This window comes from Acinonyx jubatus, chromosome A1 (assembly GCF_027475565.1).
Source record: "Acinonyx jubatus isolate Ajub_Pintada_27869175 chromosome A1, VMU_Ajub_asm_v1.0, whole genome shotgun sequence".
Classification (NCBI taxonomy): domain Eukaryota; kingdom Metazoa; phylum Chordata; class Mammalia; order Carnivora; family Felidae; genus Acinonyx; species Acinonyx jubatus.
In genome coordinates, this window is record NC_069380.1 from 136,572,035 (window position 1) to 136,597,485 (window position 25,451).

At 41.2% G+C, this 25,451-nt stretch overlaps 1 protein-coding gene across 1 annotated transcript in view; it reads left to right on the forward strand.

Moving 5' to 3' along the window:
- Window positions 1-25,451, forward strand: part of ARHGEF28 (Rho guanine nucleotide exchange factor 28) — a 304,554-nt gene that overhangs the window by 114,994 nt on the left and 164,109 nt on the right. The window contains exons 3-4 of the mRNA XM_027040097.2: window positions 9,716-9,863; window positions 12,746-13,039. Coding sequence (XP_026895898.1) covers window positions 9,716-9,863; window positions 12,746-13,039 — 442 coding nt within the window. The remainder of the gene's footprint in view (window positions 1-9,715; window positions 9,864-12,745; window positions 13,040-25,451) is intronic.

A 25,451-nucleotide genomic window follows, 5' to 3' on the forward strand; every position in this document is an offset into this window, starting at 1 on the left:
CTTAGCCGACTGAGGCACCCAGGCATCCCTCCTTCATTTCTTGTTTATGCACTGGCTTGTTTTGGAACCAAGCACAGGACGTTTCTTCCTCAAGAATTACTGGGATGATATAAGAGTAGATGTTACAACTAGAATTTTCTTACACCTAAGCCAGTACATTGTCTGCTATGGTCTGCTTGAAGTGTCATAAATATATTCAGTTTCTAGGAATGCTTTGTTGTCATACATCTGTGAGTCAGTCGGTCTTTTTTTATTCTATTTTTTATTAAAAAATTTTTTTTAATGTTTATTTTTGGGGGGTGGGGGAGTAGCAGAGAGAGGGAGACACAGAATCTGAAGCAGGCTCCAGGCCCTGAACTATCAGCACAGAGCCGGACGTGAGGCTTGAACTCACAGAGAGATCATGACCTGAACCGAAGTCAGATGCTTAAGTGAATGAGGCACCCAGATGTCCCAAGTTAGTGATTTTAAAAGGAAGCAAACTAAGGAGGTTTTTAAAGCCTACTTCGGTTTTTTTCTTGAGGAATTTGGAGTAATTTACTGACCCCTGTCATGAATTTTGGTTTCTTACTCAATTTAGCTTTGATACAGAAACAAAGGCTATTTCACTTCTGTAGTGGTAAATCAATTACATCAAGTGTGAAAGTCATGGAGAATTTTTGACTTGTGTGTTTATATTTACCTGACTTTATTGCAGAGGTATGAAAAATGGGTGGCTTTTAAATATTAACATATGCATTTAATTTATGGTAATTATTCCTTTTAGTAAATAACTGTTAAGTATGTAATTCAGATCTTTTAAATACTTGACAGTTTTTTTGTCTGTGTGTTCTATCAGCTGCTGAGAGAGACATGGTGAAGTCTAACATTGTGATTATGGATTGGTCCAGCTCTTGGGCTTGTTAATTTCTTTTTTTTAATACAGATTTAATAGTATGATAACTTACTTTTCAACTGAAGATGATACAGACTTCCTCTTTCCAAGTCTTACTATGTCTTACTTTAAAAATCTACTTTTTCTGATACTATTTTGGCCATACTAGCTTTCTTTCAGTTGGTACATCTTTTTACCTTTTTTTTTTTTTTTAATGTGTATTTATTTTTGAGAGAGAGAGAAAGAGCATGAGCAAGGGAGGAGCAGAGAGAGGGAGACACAGAATCCGAAGCAGGTTCTAGGCTCTGAGCTGTCAGCACAGAGCCTGACGTGGGACTTGAATTCATAAACCACAAGATCATGACCTGAGCCAAAGTCGGAAGCTTAACCGGCTGAGTCACCCAAGCGCACCTATGTTTTTACTTTTAAACTTTCTGTGTTATTTTATTTTTGAGTTAAAAGATTCCCTTCTGACCGTGTTAGTTCTTATTTGGATCAGTTCATTTACACTTAATATACTTGCTGGTATATTTGGATTTATATCCTATAACCATCTATTTGACATACGTTTTTGTTTCTCCCATCTTTCTGATTAATAAAATATTTTCTAATTGAGTTTTTCTCTTATAACTTGTTAATTATATGTTTTTATACTAATGTTTACTTGCAACTTAAAACATGTATATTTGACATGAGCATAATAAGCTATTACTTTTAACATTTGCCCCAAACTGGTAGATACTTGAATTCCATTTACCTTTCACATTATTGTTAACAGACATAGTTCCACAAATACTATAAACACCGTGACATAGTTACTGTTTGGTGCATTAGATACTCATTATATCTACTATTTGATATCTCCTTTTGGGTGTCTGTTTATGTTTCAGATCCTTTTATTTCTGCTTGAATAATTCCCTTTAGTATTTCTTTCAGTGCTGACCTGCTGGTGATGAATTCCTCAGTATTTGTCTGAAACATTTTAATTTCAGCTTCATTTTTAAGAATGTTTAGGACATTCTAGAATTTTAGGACATCCATTATTTTCTTTCGTCACTTGAAAGATACCATTCTGTTTTCTGACTTCCATAACTTGTCTGAGTGGTTCTCTTCTTTCTGGAATTTTAACGCATTTTGTCCTTTTTTCAATAGTTCTCTGATGCCTTTAAGAATAGGACTTTGTGGGGCGCCAGGGTGGCTCAGTCGATTAAGCATCTGACTTTGGTTCAGGTCATGATCTCACGGTTTGTGAGTTTGAGCTCCACATCGGGCTCTGTGCTGACGCCTCAGAGCCTGGAGCCTGCTTTGGATTCTGTGTCTCCCTCTCTCTCTGCCCCTTCCCCACTCACACTCTGTTTATGTCTCTCAAAATTGAATAAACATTAAAAAAAAAAAGGCTTGAATTGGAAAATCTCTGGCTAAATATAAAGAACTTAAAAAAAAAAAGAATAGGACTTTGTAATTTTTCTGTCTTTATTTTCTAGTTGTTGTCGGCAGGAACGCTGGCCTGCTGTGGACTGTTTCGTCCTGTCTGGAAATAGAAGCCATTCCTACTTGAAAGGCTCTTTCTGAAGAAATGTCTTAGAAGCCTTTGAAGTCATTTTGGCTTATCTTCCCCAAGAAAAAAATGATATTCTGATAGCCCCCTCAGATTTAACCAATTTGCATTCACCTATATTTTGTTGATTTAGTTTTGCTTTGGGATAAGAAATTTGAATGGTCTTGAGATTTTATACTACACAAAAGGTGGCTTGAACATGCTTTGAAGTCAGTGGTTCCTAAACTTTTTGAACCATATGTTTCTATACACTCAGAAGAATCTCTAACTAAAAGAGTTTCTCCCCAGATGAATGCCTGAAACCCTGCATACATTTTGAGGTGCCTAAGGAGCATTGCTTTCCCCCCCCCCCCACTCCTCCTCTCCCTGTGGATTTCAGGGTGAGAATCATCGTGTTAAGTACATGAAACAGAGGTCGAGGTGAATGTAGAGGTGTAGTAAGTCACTAAATGCTTGAGCACTGCTGTTGGTATGGTCACATGTTGGGGAGAAAAGTGTGCTGAGCCTGGGATGGCAAGATGTGGATTTGGGTTTGTGGTTCTGCCACTCACTGGACCTCATAGTACCGGGGTTTTCATTTTGCCAGTGGGAGTCATGGTAATCTCTCCTAGGACTTGCTGTGGGAATAAGATGAGAAAATACACAATAAAGCACTTTGTAAATCATGAAACACTGTGCATATAAAAGATAATATGTGTGTTTAGATGTGTCTAGATCTATAATATGTGCACACACATACAGGAAATAATTTCTGCATTTTCTTATGTCTGTTGAAAGAAGTACTTAAACAGAGCAACGTAGAAGAGAAGGCCTGGTGCCTGTAGTAGTTTCTTTGGCATTGTGCTTGAAGAATGGAAAGCAGATGACCTAACTTGGAGCTTAGGGCAGAAATCAAGACACTCTGTACTGTCCATCTGGTTCTGGAGTCTTGATCTAGTTAGTGGTAACTAGTTCCTGTACTTGTATTTACTTATGAAATTGGATAATACACTTGAGAAAATTTTCAAGAATCTCCGAACATATTTAACACTGCTCTTCAGGGAAGGTTCTATGCAGAATTATTTTTTGTTGTAAAGAAGACAGGCTTCAGATCAAATCAAGTATCAGATCGAATTTGATAATTGATTTAGGGCATTATGTTGATATTAGCATAATGGCTTTCATTGGCATATATTAGTAAACTTTCAGTACAGTATTTGGTATCTTAGTTAACATGTACCCTTATTGTAGTTGCATCATAAAAATTACTCTAGGGGCACCTGGGTGGCTCGTCGGTTAAGCGTCCCACTTCGGCTCAGGTCATGATCTCATGGTCTGTGGGTTCGAGCCCCGCATCGGGCTCTGTGCTGACAGCTCAGAGCCTGGAACCTGCTTCCGATTCTGTGTCTCCCTCTTTCTCTGGCCCTCCCCTGCTCATGTTCTGTCTCTCTCTGTCACAAAAATAAATAAAAACATTAAAAAAAAATTAAAAAAAATAAAAATTACTCTATATAAAGACTATGCAGAATACCTTGAAAAACAGTAGTACATGTTTTACTGTCCTATAAAAAGACCATTGTTATTATTAAGTTCCCATTTCTATTTACTTATGTAAAGTTAGAGTTGAATTATATGCATACTTTTGAGAATATGAGGAAATCCATAAACCTTTCCTCAGAAGAATGGACACATACACATAAAAAAGAGAGTTTGGCTTACAATTTTTAAGGGGTTCCCAGACCAGCTGAAACCTATTTATGGATTCTTCCTGTGGCCCCAAATTAAGAAACCCCACTATAAAAAGATGCATACTTTGTTCTCATTGTCATAATTTGAAACTATAGTATTTATTTTCTATTCATGCCAGATACTTTAGAAACCAGATGGTTAAGTTTGTTGAGCAAACACCACTGTTACTAACCAAATAGAATTACACATACATTGTCTATAGAGGATGAGAGTTAAGACTATAGGGAGATCATTAGCACAGGGATATTCAGTGAGTATGATAATACAGGCACCAAGTTACTCAAGGTATTTAGAGACCTAGATCAGTGAAAACATATTGAGAATGTGCACATTGGTGTCGATGATTTCCATCTGAAACATTCATCGGAAGAGGAATAAAAGAGTTGCGTCAAAGAAATAGTATTAAATCTTTTTGTCACATGAAACTTTTTTGGTTGTTTGAGAAGAAATCCACAGATGTCCCAGCATTTCAGCAGAAAGCTTGGTCTTTCAGAAGTATTGATGAGTTTTACAAGCAGAATTTCTTTATGAGATGCTTCATGGTAAAAAAATGTTGGTTTAATTTACGTGCGTGTGTGTTTGTATTGAGGTATATTTAGTATGGTTGTAGTTCAGCTTTTTTACTCAATATTTGTTCTCATTTTCCATGTTACTGTCCTGTAGAGATTTTACAAGAGTATTTGAGTGCTTTTTATTTGGGCAAGAATAGATAACCGGTGGTACATCTTCATTGTTCAGAGAGGAAAGGGACTGATTCTCATGTTCATCTAAACTGGTGGACTTGAGAAAGTGAAAATTTTGAACTGCTTAAGGCAAACATGAATGGAAAAAGGAAGACCAGAGTTTTTAAAGTTGAAATTTGATCTTACTGCTAACAATGTTGACAATATTTAGTAGTACACTTTAATAAAAGTGGGCAATAAATGTCACTGGTAAGAGAAAAAAGATAAATGATATTAAGGAGGAACTGTTTACTATCCATAAATTTGGAAATAAAAGTTTTGGCAAGGTTGCAACGAAAAGAATACTCGTGACCAGCACAGGTGGCAATGAAATTTGAGAGAACATTATTGGAGAGCAGATCGGCAATTTGTGACCAGCTTTCACACTTTTGGAACCATTTCTGGAATTTTGTTCTACAAAAGTAAAGCATAATGTACATGAAGAGGTTTGGTGGAATATTAACAATGTTAACCTAGAAACAGTCTTGAAGTACAACATTACAAGGATGATAGAGTAAAATGTAGAAGGAACATTATAGTTGATGGAATGCAATTAAAAATGATGCCAAAAATCATAACATGGGAAATTACTTTTGACAGAAAAGCACAACCATATGTGTATTTAAGCTGTGATGATCGCTCTCTAAGAGTTAGCCGTGTGTTGAACAAAGACTGGGAGTCAATGGAAGAATGAAAACAAGTTGGTACTTTTGGGTGGTGTCAGGATGGATGGGGTTGATTTCATTGCTACCATTTTTTTCAGTAATGATAAATTTTAGACCGCCTTCTGACTTTATGTGCTTATGAATTTTTGTGTTTAATATGGAATTAATTGGAAATTGAGACATGTGGAATGAGGCCTTTTTTCCCCCCTAATAGAGGCTTTTGTTCCAAAACGATTTGCTGGGTCACCTGTTCTTTCCGCACTGGCTTCACGTCACCTTTATTACATACTTTTTATGCGTCTGCTTCTGGACTCCATACTTAGTCGTCTGTCTTTGTGCCCCTGTCATGCTATTTAAATTATTATGGTTCTATTGTATGCTTTGCTTTGAGCTGGGGCAAATTCAGACCCCGCCCTGCGTAGCCCAAGCATAGCATTATCTTTCTCCCAACTGTTTCTAGTCTTGTGTATCTGTTCTTCCAGATGCACTTTAAAATAAGCTCACTTCATGTGAAAAATTAAGTTTGGGTTTTGACTACTGCACGTTAAATTTTTGGGTTTACTTGGGGAGATATTTTCGCCTGTGAAGCCTCTTACTGTGTCCACAATTTTCAGTGAAATGAGTGTGTGTTGTTTTTAAACTTGGGATAGAGTGAGCTGGCAGAAAGGTGATGACACATGTTCAGCATTTCTCCCTAGAAGCACAGCGATTCTGATAGTGATGTAGACGAATTCACTTGGGAAAGCTTAAAGTTTTAATTGTCCAAAACAAAGTATGAAATGACTCCAAGTGGGGAGACGATGGAGGCACACGGAATTCTGTAAGTTGGAATTTATCTTTTCCATTAATAGAATCAATGATCCTTTAAGAAAAAGAGCAGGTTTTCGGTGGCCACAGTGGTTAGAAAGACCCCAGTCTGACCCCCAAATCATCCCTGGGTGCTGATTATTTACACTGTACTTGTTTTTCAGAACATTTTCTGAAACCTATTTTTCCTGTTGTGTGTCGCTTCATCCGAATCTCCTTCGAACTCTAACTTTCCTGAATGAAAATGTTCATGTTCTTTAGTATTGATATTTCCTTTTTCTGGCGTCTTCTCCTGCCAACCCTCCATCCCATTCTATCCCACTGGGCTTCTCTCTTAGTTTCTGCATCACCCCCTTCCCTCCTCCTCCCATAATACTGTGTCTTTCTGGTCTCCTTGTGATTAGCAAATAAGAGGGCTGCTTTCATTGCTGAGTAGTATTCTTCGTGCGAAGACTCTGGGCATCTCTCTTTAATGGATATGTCTTATTTCTGGCCTGTTGTTGTTTATCTTCTTGTATCAATGTAGAGCATGATGTGGTCTCAAAAGGAAGGCATACCTGAATTGTAAAACTGTTCTGTTCGGGGGTGAATTGCTTTGGAAAGGGTTGCAGCTAAACTCCTTTATAAATTGTGGGTGGTCCTTGTTCACCCAACCAAATAAAATAGTAATGTGATGGTTGTTTTGACCAGATCCAGATTAGATATCCTTTTGATCTATGGAAAACTTTGATTTGTTTATACAATTAGTTTTCTTTACCAAAAAAAAAAAAAAAAAAAAAGACCAGTCAGGTCAGATTCTGTTCGCAGACAATTAACAGTCTCTTTAGCAACCAGGAACATGACTAACACAAGCTGTCCTTTCTTTTTTAGGAAATGGAATTTCATCGAAGTTTCCTCTCTGTCATGTCAGACATTTGTTACTGTTTTTTTACTTTTCACATCCTCTTCCTGAACTTTTTTGGAAGCTGTCGTATGGTGCATTTTTCTTGGTGTGTTACTTTCTATTGACGATATTTGTGTATGTTTGCACACGCTCACATGCAGAGAAAGGACAATCCAAAATTATAAACTCGTGTTTTTTTTCCATGAAACCACAATTTGTGTTTATACCAATTCATAATTAATGATAATATTTCAGGGGCACCTGGGTGGCTCAGTTGGTTAAGTGTCCAACTATGTGTCAAGTCATGATCTGGTGGTTCATGGGTTCGAGCCCTGCGCTGGGCTCTGTACTGACAGTTCAGAGCCTGGAGTCTGCTTCGGATTCTGTGTCTTCTACTCTCACTGTTCCCCCCCTACTCCCGCTCTGTCTCTCAAAAATAAATAAAGATTAAAATAAAAAAAAAAGATGTTTTTTTTTAACATTTATTCATTTAAAAAAATTTTTTTTAACGTTTATTTATTTTTGAGACAGAGAGAGACAGAGCATGAACGGGGGAGGGTCAGAGAGAGAGAGGGAGACACAGAATCCGAAACAGGCTCCAGGCTCTGAGCGGTCAGCACAGAGCCTGACGCGGGGCTCGAACTCACGGACCATGAGATCATGACCTGAGCCGAAGTCGGACGCTCAACCGACTGAGCCACCCAGGCGCCCCCATTTATTCATTTTTGAGAGTGAGAGAGACAGAGCATGAGCAGGGGAGAGGCAGAGAGAGAGGGAGACACAGAATCTGAAGCAGGCTCCAGGCTCCGAGCTGTCAGCACAGGGCCCGATGCGGGGCTTGAACTCATGGACCTCGAGATCCTGACCTGAGCCGAAGTCAGATGCTCAACCGACTGAGCCACCCAGGGACCCCAGATAATGTTTCATGTGTGTGATGGATTACAAACTGCCAGGAAAACAGCCGTTTTATTTTTAAAGTTTAGATGAAATATCCATGTGATTATTGGAGAAAGGAGTTATGCACTGATTTTGTTTCTGCTACTGATTGGCATAGTTCTTGATATCCTACAGAATATAGTGCTGAGACCCATCAAAGGCAAACAGATGTTAAGGAGACTGTGTAGAATTTCCTCTGTTTCCTTTCCTCCCCTATCACGGGGGGAGGAACTTGCCAAGAGCGGGTTTGTTTTTGTTGGGCAAGCACACAAAAGCCCAGATGCTTCTCTGCACTGGGCCAAGCTCTGGAGGCCCTCCAAAGTGGGGGACCCTTTCCACCTCCTAGTTTCCATTATGCTGCCACTCCCATGGGCTGGGTGGAATGTACCATCTCTCTGGAGGACTCTCTTTGTATTGTTTGCGCGCACGCGCGCGCGTGTGTGGGTGTGTGTGTGTGTGTGTGTGTGTGTGTGTGTGTGTGGAGGGAGTGTCCTGAATCCTCAGAGTCTTCAAGCATCCCAAGATGGTCTGGCAATCTTGTCCATCACTGCCTCTCCCTCGGTTGTAGCAGAGCTGATCTAGTCCCTCAAAATAGCCTCTGGATGATGACATACCGAAGAGTCCTCACCTGCTGCCTGCTTCCTTGGCATACCTTCCTTCCTTGGAGTGTGCCTCTGGGACCCAAAGGCAGCTCCTCTCCTTTGGACCGGGGTACTTAGCAGGCTTTGTGCCAACCAGAAGCTCTCAGGAGAAAGTGTAAGGCCAGGCCGGATGAGAAAGAGGACCTGGAATTCCCTCAGAGAAGACAAATAGCACTTGGAAACGGCACAACAAGTGTGGGAGCGTGTGGTGCAATTTATTTGGCAAAGTTCGTGAGTGTTTAAAGTTCTTACCACCTACTGTGATCCACTCTAGGGTAAGGCAATAACTAACAATAATTGTTTTGAGGGGCACCTGGGTGGCTCGGTCGGTTGAGTGTCGGACTTCGACTCAGGTCATGATCTCATCGTTCCCGAGTTCAAGCCCCGCGTCGGGCTCTGTGCTGACAAATCGGAGCCTGGAGCCTGCTTTGGATTCTGTGTTTCCCTCTCTCTCTGCCCCTCCCCCTCTCGCATAAAATAAATACATGCTAAAAAAAATTAAAAAAAATAATTGTTTTGAACCTTTGTACTGTGGTAGTATATTAGGAACAGAAAAAAAAATAGAATCAATGATGTTTTTTAGGTAGGAAATAAAGGACAACAAAGTTGAATCACATTTCTATAGCTAGTAAATTTTAAAAGATTTCTTCCCTATGCTTTGGACTTCTTCAGGTTTAAAAACAGAACAAACCAGCTCTGACACCCATACTTTAATATATCAGAAAGCACCTGTCATTGAAAGTATTTGTTATCGGAAATGAGGATTTGTGATGTTTGAGTCTCAGCCACATGAAATGAACATTAACAATGCTGTTTGGGACCCCAGCCCTTTTGACTGTGTGTTTTTTTTAGAGCCAGGGCAAAAAAGTGTGACGATGCCTCAACTTAACTCATTTTTTAGGGGCAGATGACCGTCTATGCAAAGTTTGGCAAAAATGTTTATCTTCCTGAAGATGCCGAGTTTTACTTTATTTATGATGGATCTCATCAGAGACACATCGTGATTGCACGGCGCACTGAGGATAATGTTCTCCAATCCAGCGTTCCAGGTGAGGTATAATCTTCACTCTGCGTTTGAGAATTCTGTCTGGAAGCCTCTTTCCTCCAGGGACATACGCTGGGAAGAGGACCAAGAGGAGCAAGTAAACAGTGCTCCAAGTGGGATGGGTTTGGGTGAGAGGTGGAGAGAGGGTGGGGTAGGGGAGGGGACGGAGCCCATGAGAAGGCACACAGTGGGTTATCCCGCTGAGGTTTTTCAAGCTCTGTCAGCCTTGCCTTGGACTGAGCAGACCCACCCTGCTGGCCACACCCAACTTTCACAGTGGGCTCTGCTTTGGGTTTAGCTGAATGGAGGACTCCCTATATCTTAGGATCACCTCCTATTGTCCTACGGCCTACGGTCAGGGTGGCTCAGGCAGACCTGAGACGTGCCAGTAGGTTTTCATTCTCCCTGCCTACTTCGCCCACACTGAGTCTGCCAGCCCTAGTGTCTGCCTGTCTCCCGCTTGCTCCTTTTGGTGTCTGGGGTTCCTTCCATGGCACTCTGTGTATCTAGACTTGTCTTTACCAGATCTCAGGCTCCATAACTTTGTCTTCCCACCACCCAAATGTTCGTGTTCAGAAACTTGTCATTCTCCTACATGTCTTCTTTGATTACCGTGGTGACAGACGACAGGTTAATATTTTATGTTAGTGTTTGTTCAGAACTAATAGTTCTCAGATGCAGCTGTTTTTGAAATTTCATTGGAATGTGGGTTATGTATCTGAGACATCAAGTTGTAGCCACAGAGCGTAATGAAGGTGTTATTATTTGCGGGGCGGGGGGAGGATTTTGTTGTTTGGTTTATTGATGGATTGGTTTTCTTTAACCTAAATGCGTCTTTTAGGCCCTCTAAATTGCATTGTGGAGGGAACCTTCAGTTCTTTAATGGGTAAGTTGGCTTCATTTTTAGAGGAAAGATACTTTTTTTTAAAAAAAGTATTTCATATTTTTAGATAGAGATGGTGTGAATAGGGGAGAGGGAGAGACAGGAAGAATCTGAAGCAGGCTCTACATGGAGCATAGAGCCAGACATGGGGCTGGAATTGCAAGACCCTGGCATCATTGCCTGAACTGAAATAAAGAGACACTCATCTGATTGAGCCACCCAGGTGCCCCTAGAGAAAGGATATTTCTTTCTTTCATTTTTTTTTAAATTTTTTTTTAACATTTATTTATTTTTGAGAGCGTGCACAAGTGGGGGAATGGCAGAGAGAGAGGGAGACACAGAATCTGAAGCAGGTTCCAGGCTCTGAGCTGTCAGCACAGAGCCAGACGTGGGGCTCGAACTCACAAACTGTGAGATCATGACCTGAGCCGAAGTCGGACGCTTAACCGACTGAGCCACCCAGGCGCCCCTAGAGGAAGGATATTTCTAAGTGCTTCTGCTGTGTATCTGTTACATGTGGGAAGAAGGTAGACAGTAAACATGCGAACAACCCATAGTGAGAATTGCAGAGAGGTGCGAAGGCCCTTCAGCCCTACCTCGGCCTGGTCATCAGATCAATCTGTTGTCGCATTTCTGACGCCATGGGCAATTTTAAGCACTTCTCTCTCTGGTCCAGTAACTTCCATCCTTAGAAGAAAAAAAGCCAACCCTCTTTAATGGCACAGATTCACTTTGTCTCTTTCTCTTTAGCCTTTGTCTTTCTGCTTTGACTTTTACGTTGATGTCTTTACTGCCTTTTGCTTCCCCCCTCCTTGCTTGATTTTCTCTCAGGAAGCCTCTAGTGGGGGAAGAATGAAAATAACAAAAGTGCAATCCTAATATCAAAACTTCTGTCATTTTCTTTACTTGGACGCGGGGGTTAGCCTTCTTCCCCTTCCTTGTGTGTTAAAATCTTTTTGATGGTAGTGTCGCCTGTTTTGAAGTGAGAGGTCTTACCTTAGTTTTAACAGAATCCGTACAGGTAGGTGACAGTCCCTGCTTCTGAACCTTAAATGTCTGCTGTTCCAGCTTTCCCATGGTAGCTTCTCGGAAGTGTGTAGAGTAGATTTCTGTAGTATGTACTGGAAGCTTATCGTCTGGGGCGGGGGGGGGGGGGTTGCTATTTGGTGCCCACACCAGTAGATCATTTTTAAAGAGGTGATGTGAAATGGCACTGGTTCTCACTTAGTAAACTGGGATGCTCTTGTTCCTGTGAAGGCTCCTATTAGCCATTGGCTTGGCTATGATTATAATAATCACAGAAGTTGGGTGGGACTAATTCTTGGAGCGTCTGTCAAGTGCAGCATAAAAATGGACCTGGAGAGTGGTTCACCCACCTTGAAAAGATGAAGGGGGAGTATAAGGAGGGACAGGTGGCAGGATTCGATGACCACCCACAAGAGAAATACTAAGAGCACTTCCAAGAGACAGACGCTGTTCTCAGAGGTGGCAGGGGTGGGGGGCAACGAACAACATACGTAAGTATTTCTGATGAGTTGTCTTCACTTACCCTAACTCGTAATTCGAAGGACCTCCATGGAGCTACTTTATGAAACTATCATCTAAATAAATACCTAAAAATGGAAGAGTCAGGAGGAAGTGTCAGAGCAGGAAAGGGCCAAGGCCTTTAAAGTGACAAAGTTGAATGAAGTGTTCGGGGTAGGAGTACGAGGTGAAGGTGTGCCAAATAACAGTGTTGGATAATGATAAGAGAATAAACACTGAAGTGCTCAGAGCTTAAAAAGGTTAGTTTTCAAATCGGGAGTTATAGAAAGAAAATGGAACTTGTTTCAATTTGGCCCACAAGCCCAGCAACGTTTAAAGATAACTGGCTTCATTTCCCTTCTGCCTTGCTGTCCTGGAGCACGTGGTCTGCTTGGGCAGTGCAATGAAACTAGTGACCCCTGACTGGGTGAGCACCTCATGTAGACTCTAGGTGAACTATTTCCTGTCTCGTTGTCCAGGCCACGGGCTTCAGGAGATGGTGATGGTGTCTGTGTGCCTCTGCTCAGAAGGTTACTCCCCGGTGATCATGGGTTCTGGCTCCGTGACCTACGTGGACAACATGGCCTGCAGGCTGGCTCGTTTGCTGGTCACCCAGGCTGATCGCCTCACAGCCGGTAGTCATCAGACCTTGCTGACTCCATTTGCCCTGACGGCAGGAGCTTTGCCTGCTTTGGATGAGGAGCTCGTGCTGGCTCTGACCCATCTGGAGATGCCTCTTGGGTGGACTGTCTTGGGAAATTATTCACTTGAAGGTGGGTCCTCACCAGAATATTCAGATGTCTTTTCTCTATGTGCCTTATAATTTGTTGTCTGTCTCTGTGGGTTGATTTTCCTGCCCGTTTTTTGACCTGAGCCTCACTCTGATATGGCTGGATTCCTTGAGATCCTGGGGCACTCGTCTCTGGGCTGGTTGATGCTATTTCGGTTCTATTCGAGGTGGGGAAGAACTTTGCCTCAAAGAGGGAAGGACTGTTGCTTGGTGGTAGGGTCTTGCACCAGTTCCTTTGGGCTATGGCTCTACTTCCCTTGGCATCTGTTCTTGCCATGAGCTTGCTGCACTATTTACAAGTAACTAGAGTCATCAGGCAAGGAATAATAGGCAGTCAGCTCTGAGCAACTGAGCTATGGGAGTATGGCCATGCAGGAAATAGAATCACTATGTTGACATCTTTAAAACGCCAGTGTCACTGAGAGTATCCAGATGTTTGTGCTAACTTTTAGAGATATCTCTGGAATGGTTCCTGTTTATTGAAAGACTGCATAGACTTTTTTTTTTTTTAATGTTTATTTATTTTTAAGAGAGGTAAACGGTGAGCAGGGGAGGGGCAGAGAGAAGGGGGACTGAGGATCCGAAGCAGGCTCCATGCTGACAGCAGAGAGCCCAATGCGGGGCTCGAACTCATGAATTGTGAGATCATGCGTTATGTCAAAGTAACACGCTCAGCTGACAGAGCCACCCAGGTACCCCAAGTCTGAATAATTGGCTCTCACCACCAACCATCTGTGTGTGAACAAAGATGGGGGTTTTGTGTAAGTCCGTGCAAGGCATGAGGCTAAACTGTTCGACAGATGCTTCTTATGGTTGTTACCAATCACAAAATTTTATTAGAAATAGATGTTGTTAGTGGCGCCTGGGTGGCTTACTCGGTTAGGCATACGACTTCAGCTCAGGTCATGATCTTGTGGTTCACGAGTTTGAGGCCCATGTTGGGCTCTGCTGACAGCTCAGAGCCTGGAACCTGCTTCAGATTCTGTGTCTTCCTCTCTCTGTGCCTCTCCCCCACTCATTCTCATTCTCTCTCTCTCTCGAAAATAAATAAAACATTAAAAAATTAAAAAGAAATAGATGTTCTATATTTTATTAAATACACATATACTGTTGTCTTTGTGTATTGAGTGCTTTAGTAATGGCTGGATGATGCTGTTTTCAAGAGTTTCTGCTTCCTGATAACTTCTGATTACAGGTTGGTTTACATTTGATCATGGATAAGATGCAGTGCACTAATCTAGGTAAAGGGGTATGATTTTTGTAAACAGAATCATAAGGCCATTAGCCACAGAGAGGATCTCCATTTCTTTCTTTCCATCAGGGTTAAAGTAAAGCTCTCAGGGGGAAATTAAACATGTTTCTTACTCCTTAAGACCCTGGATGAGGTAAGTCACTATCCTAGTTCAGGGTTGAGCCACGTCTGACTCCTGTGTGCTGTACTTAGCTGTATGGTAGCTGATTGATATGTATGAAGGGGTGGATGCCGGGGGGAAGTAGGAGTTATCTGTTCCCCTCACAATTACCTCCAAGGACCTACCAAATGGCTTGGAACATATCAAATGTTCAAGAAGTATTTGTTGTATGACTGAAGGTTGTATTTTGGGACCTTGAAAAGAAAGTCCCATCCTAGATACCACTATTGTAATTCATACATATATGTGAAAAAATGCACATGTTTTATGGCTAAGGAACTTTGTTTATATGTGTATATGTGTATGCATATATACATAAACATGTATATACATGAGTACGTTCCTGTACATTCACACATACACATGTGAATTTACATATATATGTATATACATATATATTCATTTGTGTATATATGTGTTTTCTGGCTAAGGAACTTCATTTTCTTAAGCCTCCTGGCTTTTAAAATAAAGTCTAATATTGGAGGGTATTTTACTTCTTGGAAGGCAGATTCATTTTGGCAAAGGCATAAAGTTTTCATAATTTCTCACCAGTCACTACACTCGGGCACAAGTAAAGTGCCCCAAAGCCTCCAGGAGTAGCAATGCTGGTCAGAAGCAGGGCTCCTTCCCTAGCCCAGGGCCTCCCTCAGTATAGCAGCCTGGAGCCTGCAGTGGTTTAACTTGTGGTCCTGCAAGTGACAAATTGTTGAAGGTTAGGTTAATTGCACATGAGTAACTTAAACTGTAAGAGCCTTCAAAATGGGATTCATGTTACCGCATGCTATATTTTCATCCAAACATTTAGGAATGAATTAAGATTTCCTAACCTTTCATCTGTGGATTGGCAATAGTACATGCGTACAATTTTCTGTGTTGGGGGTATATATATACTCAGTCATTTTGCTGATGTACATAGTAAAATAAGTTGGGAAAACACTAGGCTAATCCCCAAGTTGGCAAGCGTTCCCTTACAGCCATTTTTATTGCTATTTGGAAATGTATTCACATTCTCTAAGCTTCCCTTGGCCATGATCTTTGGTTTATCTGTATCTTTATAGTAGACAGAGTTATGTCACCAAGAGGTTCTCTCCTTTGCATGGTGAGATATAGATGGAAAAACAATTCTAGGGTCATAAAGAATCTATGTTTCGGAGCTGGGTTCAAATCCTGAGCCTGTTGCTCCCTGGCTATGAGAAATTCTGGGCAAATTACTTCAGTTCTAATGTCATAGGATTTTAATTTCTAAAATGAAGCGTTATAGTACCCACTTCATTGGCTTGTTACAACGATTAAATTAGATAATATATAGTGAATCTTGTATAACAGCGTCTGAACATACTACATTCTCAGTAGAATATGACTTTCATGTGTGAATGTGAACGGATTTCCATATGTAGAATATATTGTTTGTACATATGTAGGATGCAGATTATACTTGGTCTGGATAAAATACAGGTATTGTAAACATTTCCTTGACAATTTCTGGGAACTTTTCTTGACTTTCTCTTGGAATGGTTGACACTGTTTGAGGTAACATTGCCTGCAGCTTAGACTTCTAATGGAACTTCTCTCTAGCATCACTGTTCAGGGATGGGGTTAACAACCCTTTTTCTTTTGGCTCATCTGAGTGGATGAATTCTCCTGCCCTGTCTTCAAGTTCAAGTTCACCGATCCCTTCTTCCTTTTGATCTTGTCTGTTGCTGAATGCCTATTCAATCTTTTGTTGTCTTCTTTTTTTCTGTTTTTTTTTATAGTAGGCTCCACATCCAGCATGGAGCCCAATGCAGGGGTTGAACTCACAACCCTGAGATCAAGACCTGAGTCAAGATCAAGAGTCAAATGCTTAATAGACTGAGCCACTCAGGTGCCCCTGCTGTTGAACCTTTTTATTGAATTTTCATTTCATTTGTTGTATTCTTGAGCTCTAGGATTTCTGGTTGGTACTTGTTTGTATTGTTGTTGTTGCTGTTGTTGAAATTAACACAATGTTCACATATTGCTCTCCTGACCTGGGAGAGGATCATTTTGACCATTATTTTGAACTCTCTATTGGATAAATCACTTCATTCCATTAAGGTTGGTTTCTGGGAATTTATCTTGTTTGGTTTGGAACCTATTTTCCTGTTCCTTCATTTTCTTTGACTCTCTTAGATGAAACAGACACCTCTCCCAGCCTTGACAGACCGGTCTCCTGTAGATGAAGTTCGTTAATCAGTCTAGCCCAAGTTCCTGGTTGCCTCTCAAACATGAGTGATTTCCCAGGATGTTATCTTTGTTCTTAGTGGCTCCCGGTAGTTGAGGTAGTGCTTAGGCCCATCAGTATCCTGAAAGGGAGGATCTCAGTCACCACCTAGATGCTGGCTGATTAGAAACCTGATGCTTAGGCCTAAGCTTGGAGAATATGCAGTCAAATGCCTTTCAGGGAAAGAATGGCAGGTGGGCATTTTTTGTTGGCTTCTCTGAGCTGTACCCTGGGGGGGATAGTTGCATCTAGTCCTTCTGTGTGCACCCATTAATAGCGAATTTTTTATCCAGTGCAGTCCTCTGGGAGTCATGAATGCAAGCCACATTGGCTCTGAAGACTAGGCAATCTGGAGAGCTGTCCCTTGGGTGGCAGCTGTAAAACCTGGGGTGCCAGATGTGTGTACAAGTTGCTTCCAGAGAGATGCTGGTGACCTGGCTTTAATTTTCAAATGAACCAAAGCAAGATCATGGGGGGAATTGCCCATTGGCTCCCTTGGGGTCCAGGGAGGCTCACAGTCAGCTCCTAGATGCATGCTAATTGGAAAGTGGACCCTTTTGCAGCAGTTTATAAAGTATGCACTCAAATCCCTTCCAGGGAAAGACTGGGAGCTGTGTCTTTATGCCTGCTTCCTCTATGCTGAGCCCTGAGGGCATAGTTGTGCTGAGTGCTCTTCTGTTAAGAACTGTGTCTTTGTTGCTACAGTCCTGTAGGACTCACGGATGCAAACCACATTGGCTTTCACAGCCAGGTGAAAGCTTTAAAAGTTGGGGTGCTAGATGTGACCCAGACCTTCCATTCCTTAGGAGAAGCTAGGAGTTGGGGTTCCCTCTTGATTGTATTGTGTTTTGCCAAGGCTAGAATTCATGATGAGTGTGTCTCAGCCTTTTGTACCTGTTCCGATGTGGGTGTTTTCTCATGCCCCCTGTGCATGGGAGTCTTTCACTTAGTTCTTGGATTTCTCTCAAGGAATTACTGTGTGTGTAGCTTTACATTGGGTCCTTCCATGGGTGGAGGTGTGTGTCCTGTGTCAACAACTTGGTCCCTTGTTTTCAATTTAGCAGAGGTTTAATCTGAGCAGTTTAAATCTTTTACGTGCTCAATACATCTTTTCCTAAGGTATCTATTTTGTTAGTGTTGTTTGTCTTCAAGGTAGAAAAATAATAAATTAAGGAGCTGTGGCATAAGGCCTACTGAAGTTTATTGTGCGTTAAGCGATAGTGGTGGCATCATTAGTTGGAAACAACTTTTTTTTCCTAGTAATTATTTCTCCTACCACTTACCCAGAAACAATGTAAAGCTTCACCACTGGCACTTAAAAATTCTTTGGGTTTATTTATTTATTTATGTTTTTTTGCCGGATAAATGGATGTGCTGAATGAGAATTTATTTCTATAATGACTTCGCTTTGGAAGAATCTGATGGAAACCTTACTGGGAAGGATTACTGTATTTCTTTGCTTTTTGCACTTTGTAATCCCTCACTTTCTTGCCTTTTTAATCACTGAGTGTTATCTTCAAGGCCTCAGATCCTGGAGGAGGGCCAGTCTGAGCAGAGTGTTGTGTCTCGTAAAGAAAAGCAGAGACTTTTCTTGGCCCTGCTTCTTACCCATCAGTACTCACAGTGCAACTTTATCATATGTTCTAAGGAAGGAAATATCCCTCGTTTTATTTAATTTTGTGTCATAAATAAAATTGAATTTCTATTTCATAAAATTAAACCTATTTCTTCCTGTGAAATAGCTTTCATGATAAAAGCTTTTGCAGGATCTCAGGACCCTATATTTGCAGTAAAACTTGGAGTATAGTCATATATATTCAATAAGATGCTACAGTTGATCTTTTTTGTTTGTTTTGGGTGTTTTGCTTGGTGGGTTTTTGTTGTTTTGTTTTGTTCTTTTTATTGGACAGAGAGCTTTTCTCAGTGATTGGCATAGTTTTGACAATTAGATTAACTGGGATAAAACCCTTGGTTTCTTTCTCTTGGTGCTCAGATAACTTGTGAGTTAGTCTTCCCTTCCTGCTCAACTGTGTCATTTACTTCAGTTGTGTTCCCAGAAGCCTGACATGGCTGGAAAGCACCAACCTTGCCATCTCTAGTGAGAAGGCTACCATTTGAGTAAAGAGCCCAAAGGGACTAGAAATACTATCTTGGAAGACTGATGGCATTGCCTTTAGGAATATAATAGCTCCTATCCCAACCTATGGAATAAGTAGATGTTGTCTTGCTTAAGCTTTTTGATATAAGAAAAATAAGCCCACTCATCTTAAAAACAAACTCATGTCAAGATTCTCTCTCTCAGCATATATTTACATTTATAAACCAATATGTATGGGGCGCCTGGCTAGCTCAGTGTGGAGTGTGCGACTCTTGACCTCAAGGTTATGAGTTTGTGCCCCACATTGGGTGTGGAGATCGCTTAAAAGTAAAATCTTAAAAAAAAAAAAAACAGATACACCAATATATAGCAACAATTTCCAGATTCAAGACCTTTTTTGCCAAAGTAAATTATTAGGAAAAGCGAATTTGGACTTTTCTGTAGTTCTCTAGGTAAAATAATTCATATGTTCAAAGGTTTCATTATAGGTACAAATTTTTAGTTATGGGAAAGATGGAACTCTTTATTATTCCAATTATGAAAACATAAAATCTTTTTTTCCAGTTTCATTGAGACAGAGTTGACATATAACACTGTGTAAGTTTAAGGTGTACCATGTGTTTTGATTCATGTATGTATTACAAAATGATTACAGCTATAGCATTATGTAACAACTACATCCTGTTACATCATTACCATTTCCTTTTTGTGGTGGGAACATTTAAGAAAAGTGATACCTTGAATCGAATCTGCAGGGCATACATTGTATACTTTTTGAATAAAAAAAAGAAAATTCTGTCTGTTACGTTCTATCAAGTTTAAAGAGTCAAACTTTATTCTTGCCTTTACAGTTGATGACATGAAGAAAGTTCTAGGGAAAGCCAATTGAGTTTTTGAAACTTTTCTGCAGGGGTGTCTTAGATCTAAACACAACTGCTCTGTTCAGGGAACCAGCTTCTCTTTCTGGAGCCATCCCCCCCAAAAAGTAATGGGTGGAACTGGTAATACCCACTGAAAGCAGCTTAGATAATTTATTAATTTAATTATTGATTTCGAAGATGAGAATCTTTGAGAATCCAGTAATTAAAGGAATGTGCTGGTTGCAGAGTACATGTTGTAAGGATAAGTCTAAGTACCAGTGGTCTGTGCAAAAACCAGTCACCTTGTGGTTAATCTTGACTGACAGGAAAAGTAGAAGCCTTGTCAGGGACCATAAGTTTAATGGAGTGGTCATGCTCTTACGAAGAAGGATGGTTAACGTGGTGCTCTGTTTTGTTAATAGGATCTTCGTAAATTAGTTGCAGAATCTTTGTTTTTCTACACTTGACAACTAAGGAGGGGAAAAGGAAGAGAAACGCAGAAGGCCAAAAGAACTTTGGAAGGAAGTTTACAAAAGTGTGGGTCATTCAGCATTGGTTAAAACGTGTCTTGATTGTTTAGTGTTACTTTAAGGGGTTTAAAGAGCAGTTTTATTTTAGGAAAAGCCATTAATTGAGAAATAAATTTTCTTTTTTATTATTAAAAAATTTTTTTTAATGTTTATTTTTGAGAGAGAGAGACAGAGTGTGAGCGGGTGAGGGGCAGGGAGAGAGGGAGACACAGAATCTGAAGCAGGCTCCAGGCTCCGAGCTGTCAGCACAGAGCCGGATGCGGGGCTCTAAGTCACAGACTATGAGATCGTGACCTGAGCGAAGTTGGACACTTAACCAACTGAGCCACCCAGGTGCCCCGAGAATTAAAGGTTCTTAACTAAAGACTCAGTGGAAAGTGTCACTTTTCTGTGACATCTACATCATGCTTGAAGCCACACACCCAGAATCCTCACCTTTCTAGGCAAGAGCAGAAGGAAACGTGTGGGCCAGCAATGTTTGACAAAGGAAAATATCTGTTGACCTTTCTTTGAATAGAGGAAAGAGAACTGTAACCAGTAAGAAGCAAGATTTGTGTAACACTTGAAATAGAGCTTGGCTGGCGTTTTTATCCTTGAGTACAATTTGCTGGCTGCAGAAATAGAAAAAAATAGAGCAAGGCTCAGGAGCATCGCCCTGTTGGTTGGCCTTGACTTGTGTTCTAGGTCTTAGTAGCCAGGAGATGGCATAATGAACTTGAGGACTGACTTAGTGTCCCACAGACTGTGATAGGTCAGCTTTGCTTTTGAGCCCTGAAGCTTTGCACTGGATGGCAAATTTTAAATAACATCAGCTGGTGTCCTACCAGTGGATAGGAAACCCATAAAGGACAGATTTCTTACAAAATACAGGTTTTCAGTTTAAACAAGATTGAGGAGTATGGAAATTAATGCATGACAGGTATCCACTAACTCTGAGGTTTTAATTGTTTTTCTTGGAAATCTTGACATTTTTCAAGCAGTTACATATACACTCAATATTACTTTCTAGCCTTGTGTTACTTCTGATAGTATCTCATGGAACAAACATCTCCGCACTTCCTTTTCTGACATTTTAAGCTGAAATTCGATTTCTCCAGTTGCTAAGGTAACCTACTGCATGAATGCTAGTGGTGGAGAGAATGTTTTTTAGAATAGGTTCCATGATAAGGGGGGTGGGAGGGAGGGGAGGGTAGGTGATGGGTATTGAAGAGGGCATATTTTGGGATGAGCACTGGGTGTTGTATGGAAACCAATTTGACAATAAATTTCATAAAAAAAAAGAGTTGGAAAAAAATAGAATAGGTTCCATGTTAAATTGGTAAAAGTGTTACACATTACTTAGGCTTGTATACAAATATGCATCATTTGTGACATTTTCAGTCTTTATTTTTAAGATTTTGTTTTTAAGTAATGTCTACACCCAATGTAGGGCTTGAACTCACAACCCTGAGATCAAGACTTGCGTGCTCTGCTGGCTGAGCCAGCCAGGCCTCCTGAAGTTTTAAATCTTTAAGAATGTTTTCTATGTCTTCCACCTACCCGTCCCTCCCCACCCCCCCCCCCCCTGCTTTTTAAGCCTTTTATTGTTAAGGAATGGGTTTTCTGGCAGTTAAGAATTTAATACTGAATTGAACTCTCAAGGAAAAGGAACCCCTCATCAAGTAATTTGAATTTATTTTTCAGTTAAAGCCTTATTAAGCACATTGTCTGTTTAAGGCATTATATTTTAAAGATGAGAAGGCAGCTGAAAGATTTCCTTAAATAATAAGCTTCCTACTTTTACCTGGCATTAATGGCCCTTAGACTGGAATTGAGAATTATCTATTAGTTCTCACATAAGAGATAGAACAGAGGGTTGTATTCAGGTTACTTTCTCCCTCTCTCATAGTTTTCAAGGGAAAACAATGTAAGTGGAAGCTCCTGCTTTTTCAAACGCCCTGCCCTAATGTGCTTCCTAAAGGATTTAGGACAATGGAAGGTTTTGGGATTTACCTCTGGGTGGCCATGTCCCATCCCTGCTTCTCTCATCTGGAAACCCTTCAAACAGCAGGATACATATGACTGGTTTTATTTATTTATTTATTTATTTTTTTTTTTTCCCAACGTTTATTTATTTTTGGGACAGAGAGAGACAGAGCGTGAACGGGGGAGGGGCAGAGAGAGAGGGAGACACAGAATCGGAAACAGGCTCCAGGCTCTGAGCCATCAGCCCAGAGCCTGGCGCGGGGCTCGAACTCATGGACCGCGAGATCGTGACCTGAGCTGAAGTCGGCCGCTTAACCGACTGCGCCACGCAGACGCCCCTACATATGACTGTTTTGATTGCACTCAGGGGACTAACACTGAATTTGCAAATGGCGGTATCCAAGGATTCTGCTGATACTCAAGGAAAAAAAATAAAATTTTTGCTTCTTTTCCCTAGATTTCTTGAAGAGGATTTGAATGTTAGCAGCTGTCCTTGTGTTACTTTATTTTAAAAAAATAAATAATTGGCTTTAAAACTACCAAGGCTTGCAGATTAAAGGCTGATGGTTGAACAGGTAGGTGGGACAGACTTGGAAAGGAGGTGGGCAGTGAGGCAGAAGTGAGGAGATGTTCTTAGGGAAATAACCAACCTCTGTCCTTTGGCAGTGACCTGCTGTATGTGGTCCCAGTGAACTGTGAAGGGCCTTGCCTTGACTCTTTAAATGTGGGCCTTTATGTGATCATGAGGCTATATAGGTAGAACCCCCCCCCCCCCAATCTTTTGTAATCCTGCCCTGGGTTCTAGTTTATAATGATACTCACATACTTGCTTTCTCTGCCCTTCCTTTGTAGCAGTAGAAACTTTTTTTTTTAATTTTTTATTAAAAAAATTTTTTTTTAACGTTTATTTATTTTTGAGACAGAGAGAGACAGAGCATGAACGGGGGAGGGGCAGAGAGAAAGGGAGACACAGAATCAGAAGCAGGCTCCAGGCTCTGAGCCATCAGCCCAGAGCCCGACGCGGGGCTCGAACTCACGGACCGCGAGATCGTGACCTGAGCTGAAGTCAGACGCTTAACCGACTGAGCCACCCAGGCACCCCTGTAGCAGTAGAAACTTTAATTTGCAGACCTGTCATGAGACCGTGGTGTGTGTGTGTGTGTGTGTGTGTGTGTCTGTCTGTCTGTCTGTCTCTCTCTCTCTCTCTCTCTCTCTCTCTCTGTGTTGACCTAGCTGGCCAACTTGTGCACAGTGGGGTATGAGCCTGCATCCTTAGGAGGGGTGTGGCTTAGTTCTTTATGCTTGGTTTCCTGACTCTTGCTTTGTTGACTTAAGTTCTATCTTCACTGCCCTTCTTGTTTTTGCCATCTTTTACATAATCATTTTTTTGCCTTTAAGAATTTGAGTTTTGGGGGTGGAAAAGCCTGGGTTCAGATTCCCGGTGCTCCATTTAGTATCTGAATGAGCTTGGACAATTAGTTGATGGTGTCATATCTCAGTTTCTGCTCCACTTCAATGGGGAAAATAATAGGCCTTACCTTGTGTCAGGATCAAATAAGATAACCTATGTAAGTCACATAATAAATGTTAGGGGGAAACGAGGGATGTAACGTTCTTACGGTCACTGGCAACTGACAAGCATGAAATAAAAAGGGTGGTTGTGCTGGTCTGTTTCTTTGCTTTCATTCGTATGTCAACAGCTGCTCATGTGGACTTCTCGTGATCTCTTTCAACCTCCTCACCCTCATCCCAGGCACGGAGCATCTTAAACCCTGGTTTCTTACTCGGTTTATTCCATCTAGCTTCCTCTTCTAGGTTCACCAGAATATCCCTAGCTGAGCATGCCCCTCGTGCTGAAAGATAGGATGAGGTCTCCCCACTGGTGGGGTAACTCACAACCATTAAGTTAAATATTTCTCAGTCTAGCCCTTTGTACAGAATTCTGGCTTCCACTGCATGGGAGGGCAGTGAGTGGACCCTGCCAAGCTGTAGACCACAGCTGGCCTGGTTGTGCTTCAACTCGGACTCCCAGTGCAGATTTCAAAAGGCCATTGCCAAGATTTGATGAGTCTACAGTTTTTCTGCTTGTCAATAATACAGTTAGATGGTAATGTATTTTCATTTCTCTCCCAAACAGAACAGCGTGCTTGGAGGGTCCCTTGGAGGGGGGCCTGGCAATTCCACAGGCTCCCCTGTGGTGCGAGGGGAAAGAACGCTCAGTGCCATAGTAGGCTGTCAACAAATGCAAATAAGTGAATACATGGAGAACACGAATAAGAGCTTGGAGAAATATTAACAGATGATGAAAAAAAATCTAGTGCACAGTCTGGAAGGGGCGTATGACCTAATTGTCGCTTATGGCACCTAAGAACCGCCTGCTGCCCAAGGCATGGGGCTCTAGCACATTTGTCTTAATGGCTCATCTGGTGTCCTACATCGATGCAGTTACAGCACCCTCCTAAGTAGACGGCTGGTTCTCTTAATTGATGCTTTTAAATTATAACCAGAGGAAAACTGTTTTGCAGTATATCATGTCTCTCTTTAGTGACAGTTGTACTTTTTCTATGAAAAAGATCAGATAAATGTGTACTACTGGTAAGTCCCCCCCAGTACTGGCTTCCAGAGTTCGTGAGAACCCTGCCTCGTGTGTTATTTTCATTACATCACCCTGACAATCCTGGGTAGTAGGCTGGGAAGGTAACACTTTGCTTCTCCGGATCAAGCAACTTAAACTTGAAAATTTAAGAGCCACATCTCTCTCAGAGCCACATGTCTCTCAGTGTTGCAATCCAGATTGTTCAGTTCTTTTGTCTGTCCACCTTTGTGCCCTATAGTGTTGTGTCTGGATTCTGAACATGGAATATTGACACCCACCTTGTATCATTCAGTTTGGATATGTCCCCCAGATAGCAAAGGCCAGAAATTGGTGCCCATCGTTGAGTCCTGATAAGGACTTTGTAGTGTTTCAGTGTGTTAGTCCTAGTTCCATAAGGTAAAATAAAGTGGAACCAACCTTTAAGAGCTGCAGACTCCATAAAGTGCCTTCCAGCATTATGTATCGCAATGTGAATTTTATGGAATGATACTGTGTGATTGATGTGTTCCCATATCTGCAGTCAGCGGTTTTAACTGGGGTGTCTCCTATATGTCTGATGCAGAAAGTTATGGTTGTTACTCTCCTCCTGCCTTGGGCTTTATGACCCAACCATGCCTGCCATGTTGGTACTGTGCTCTTTCTTATCTTTCCTATGAACCTGTGTATACTTGCCGTTCCTGTCCTAGACCCAA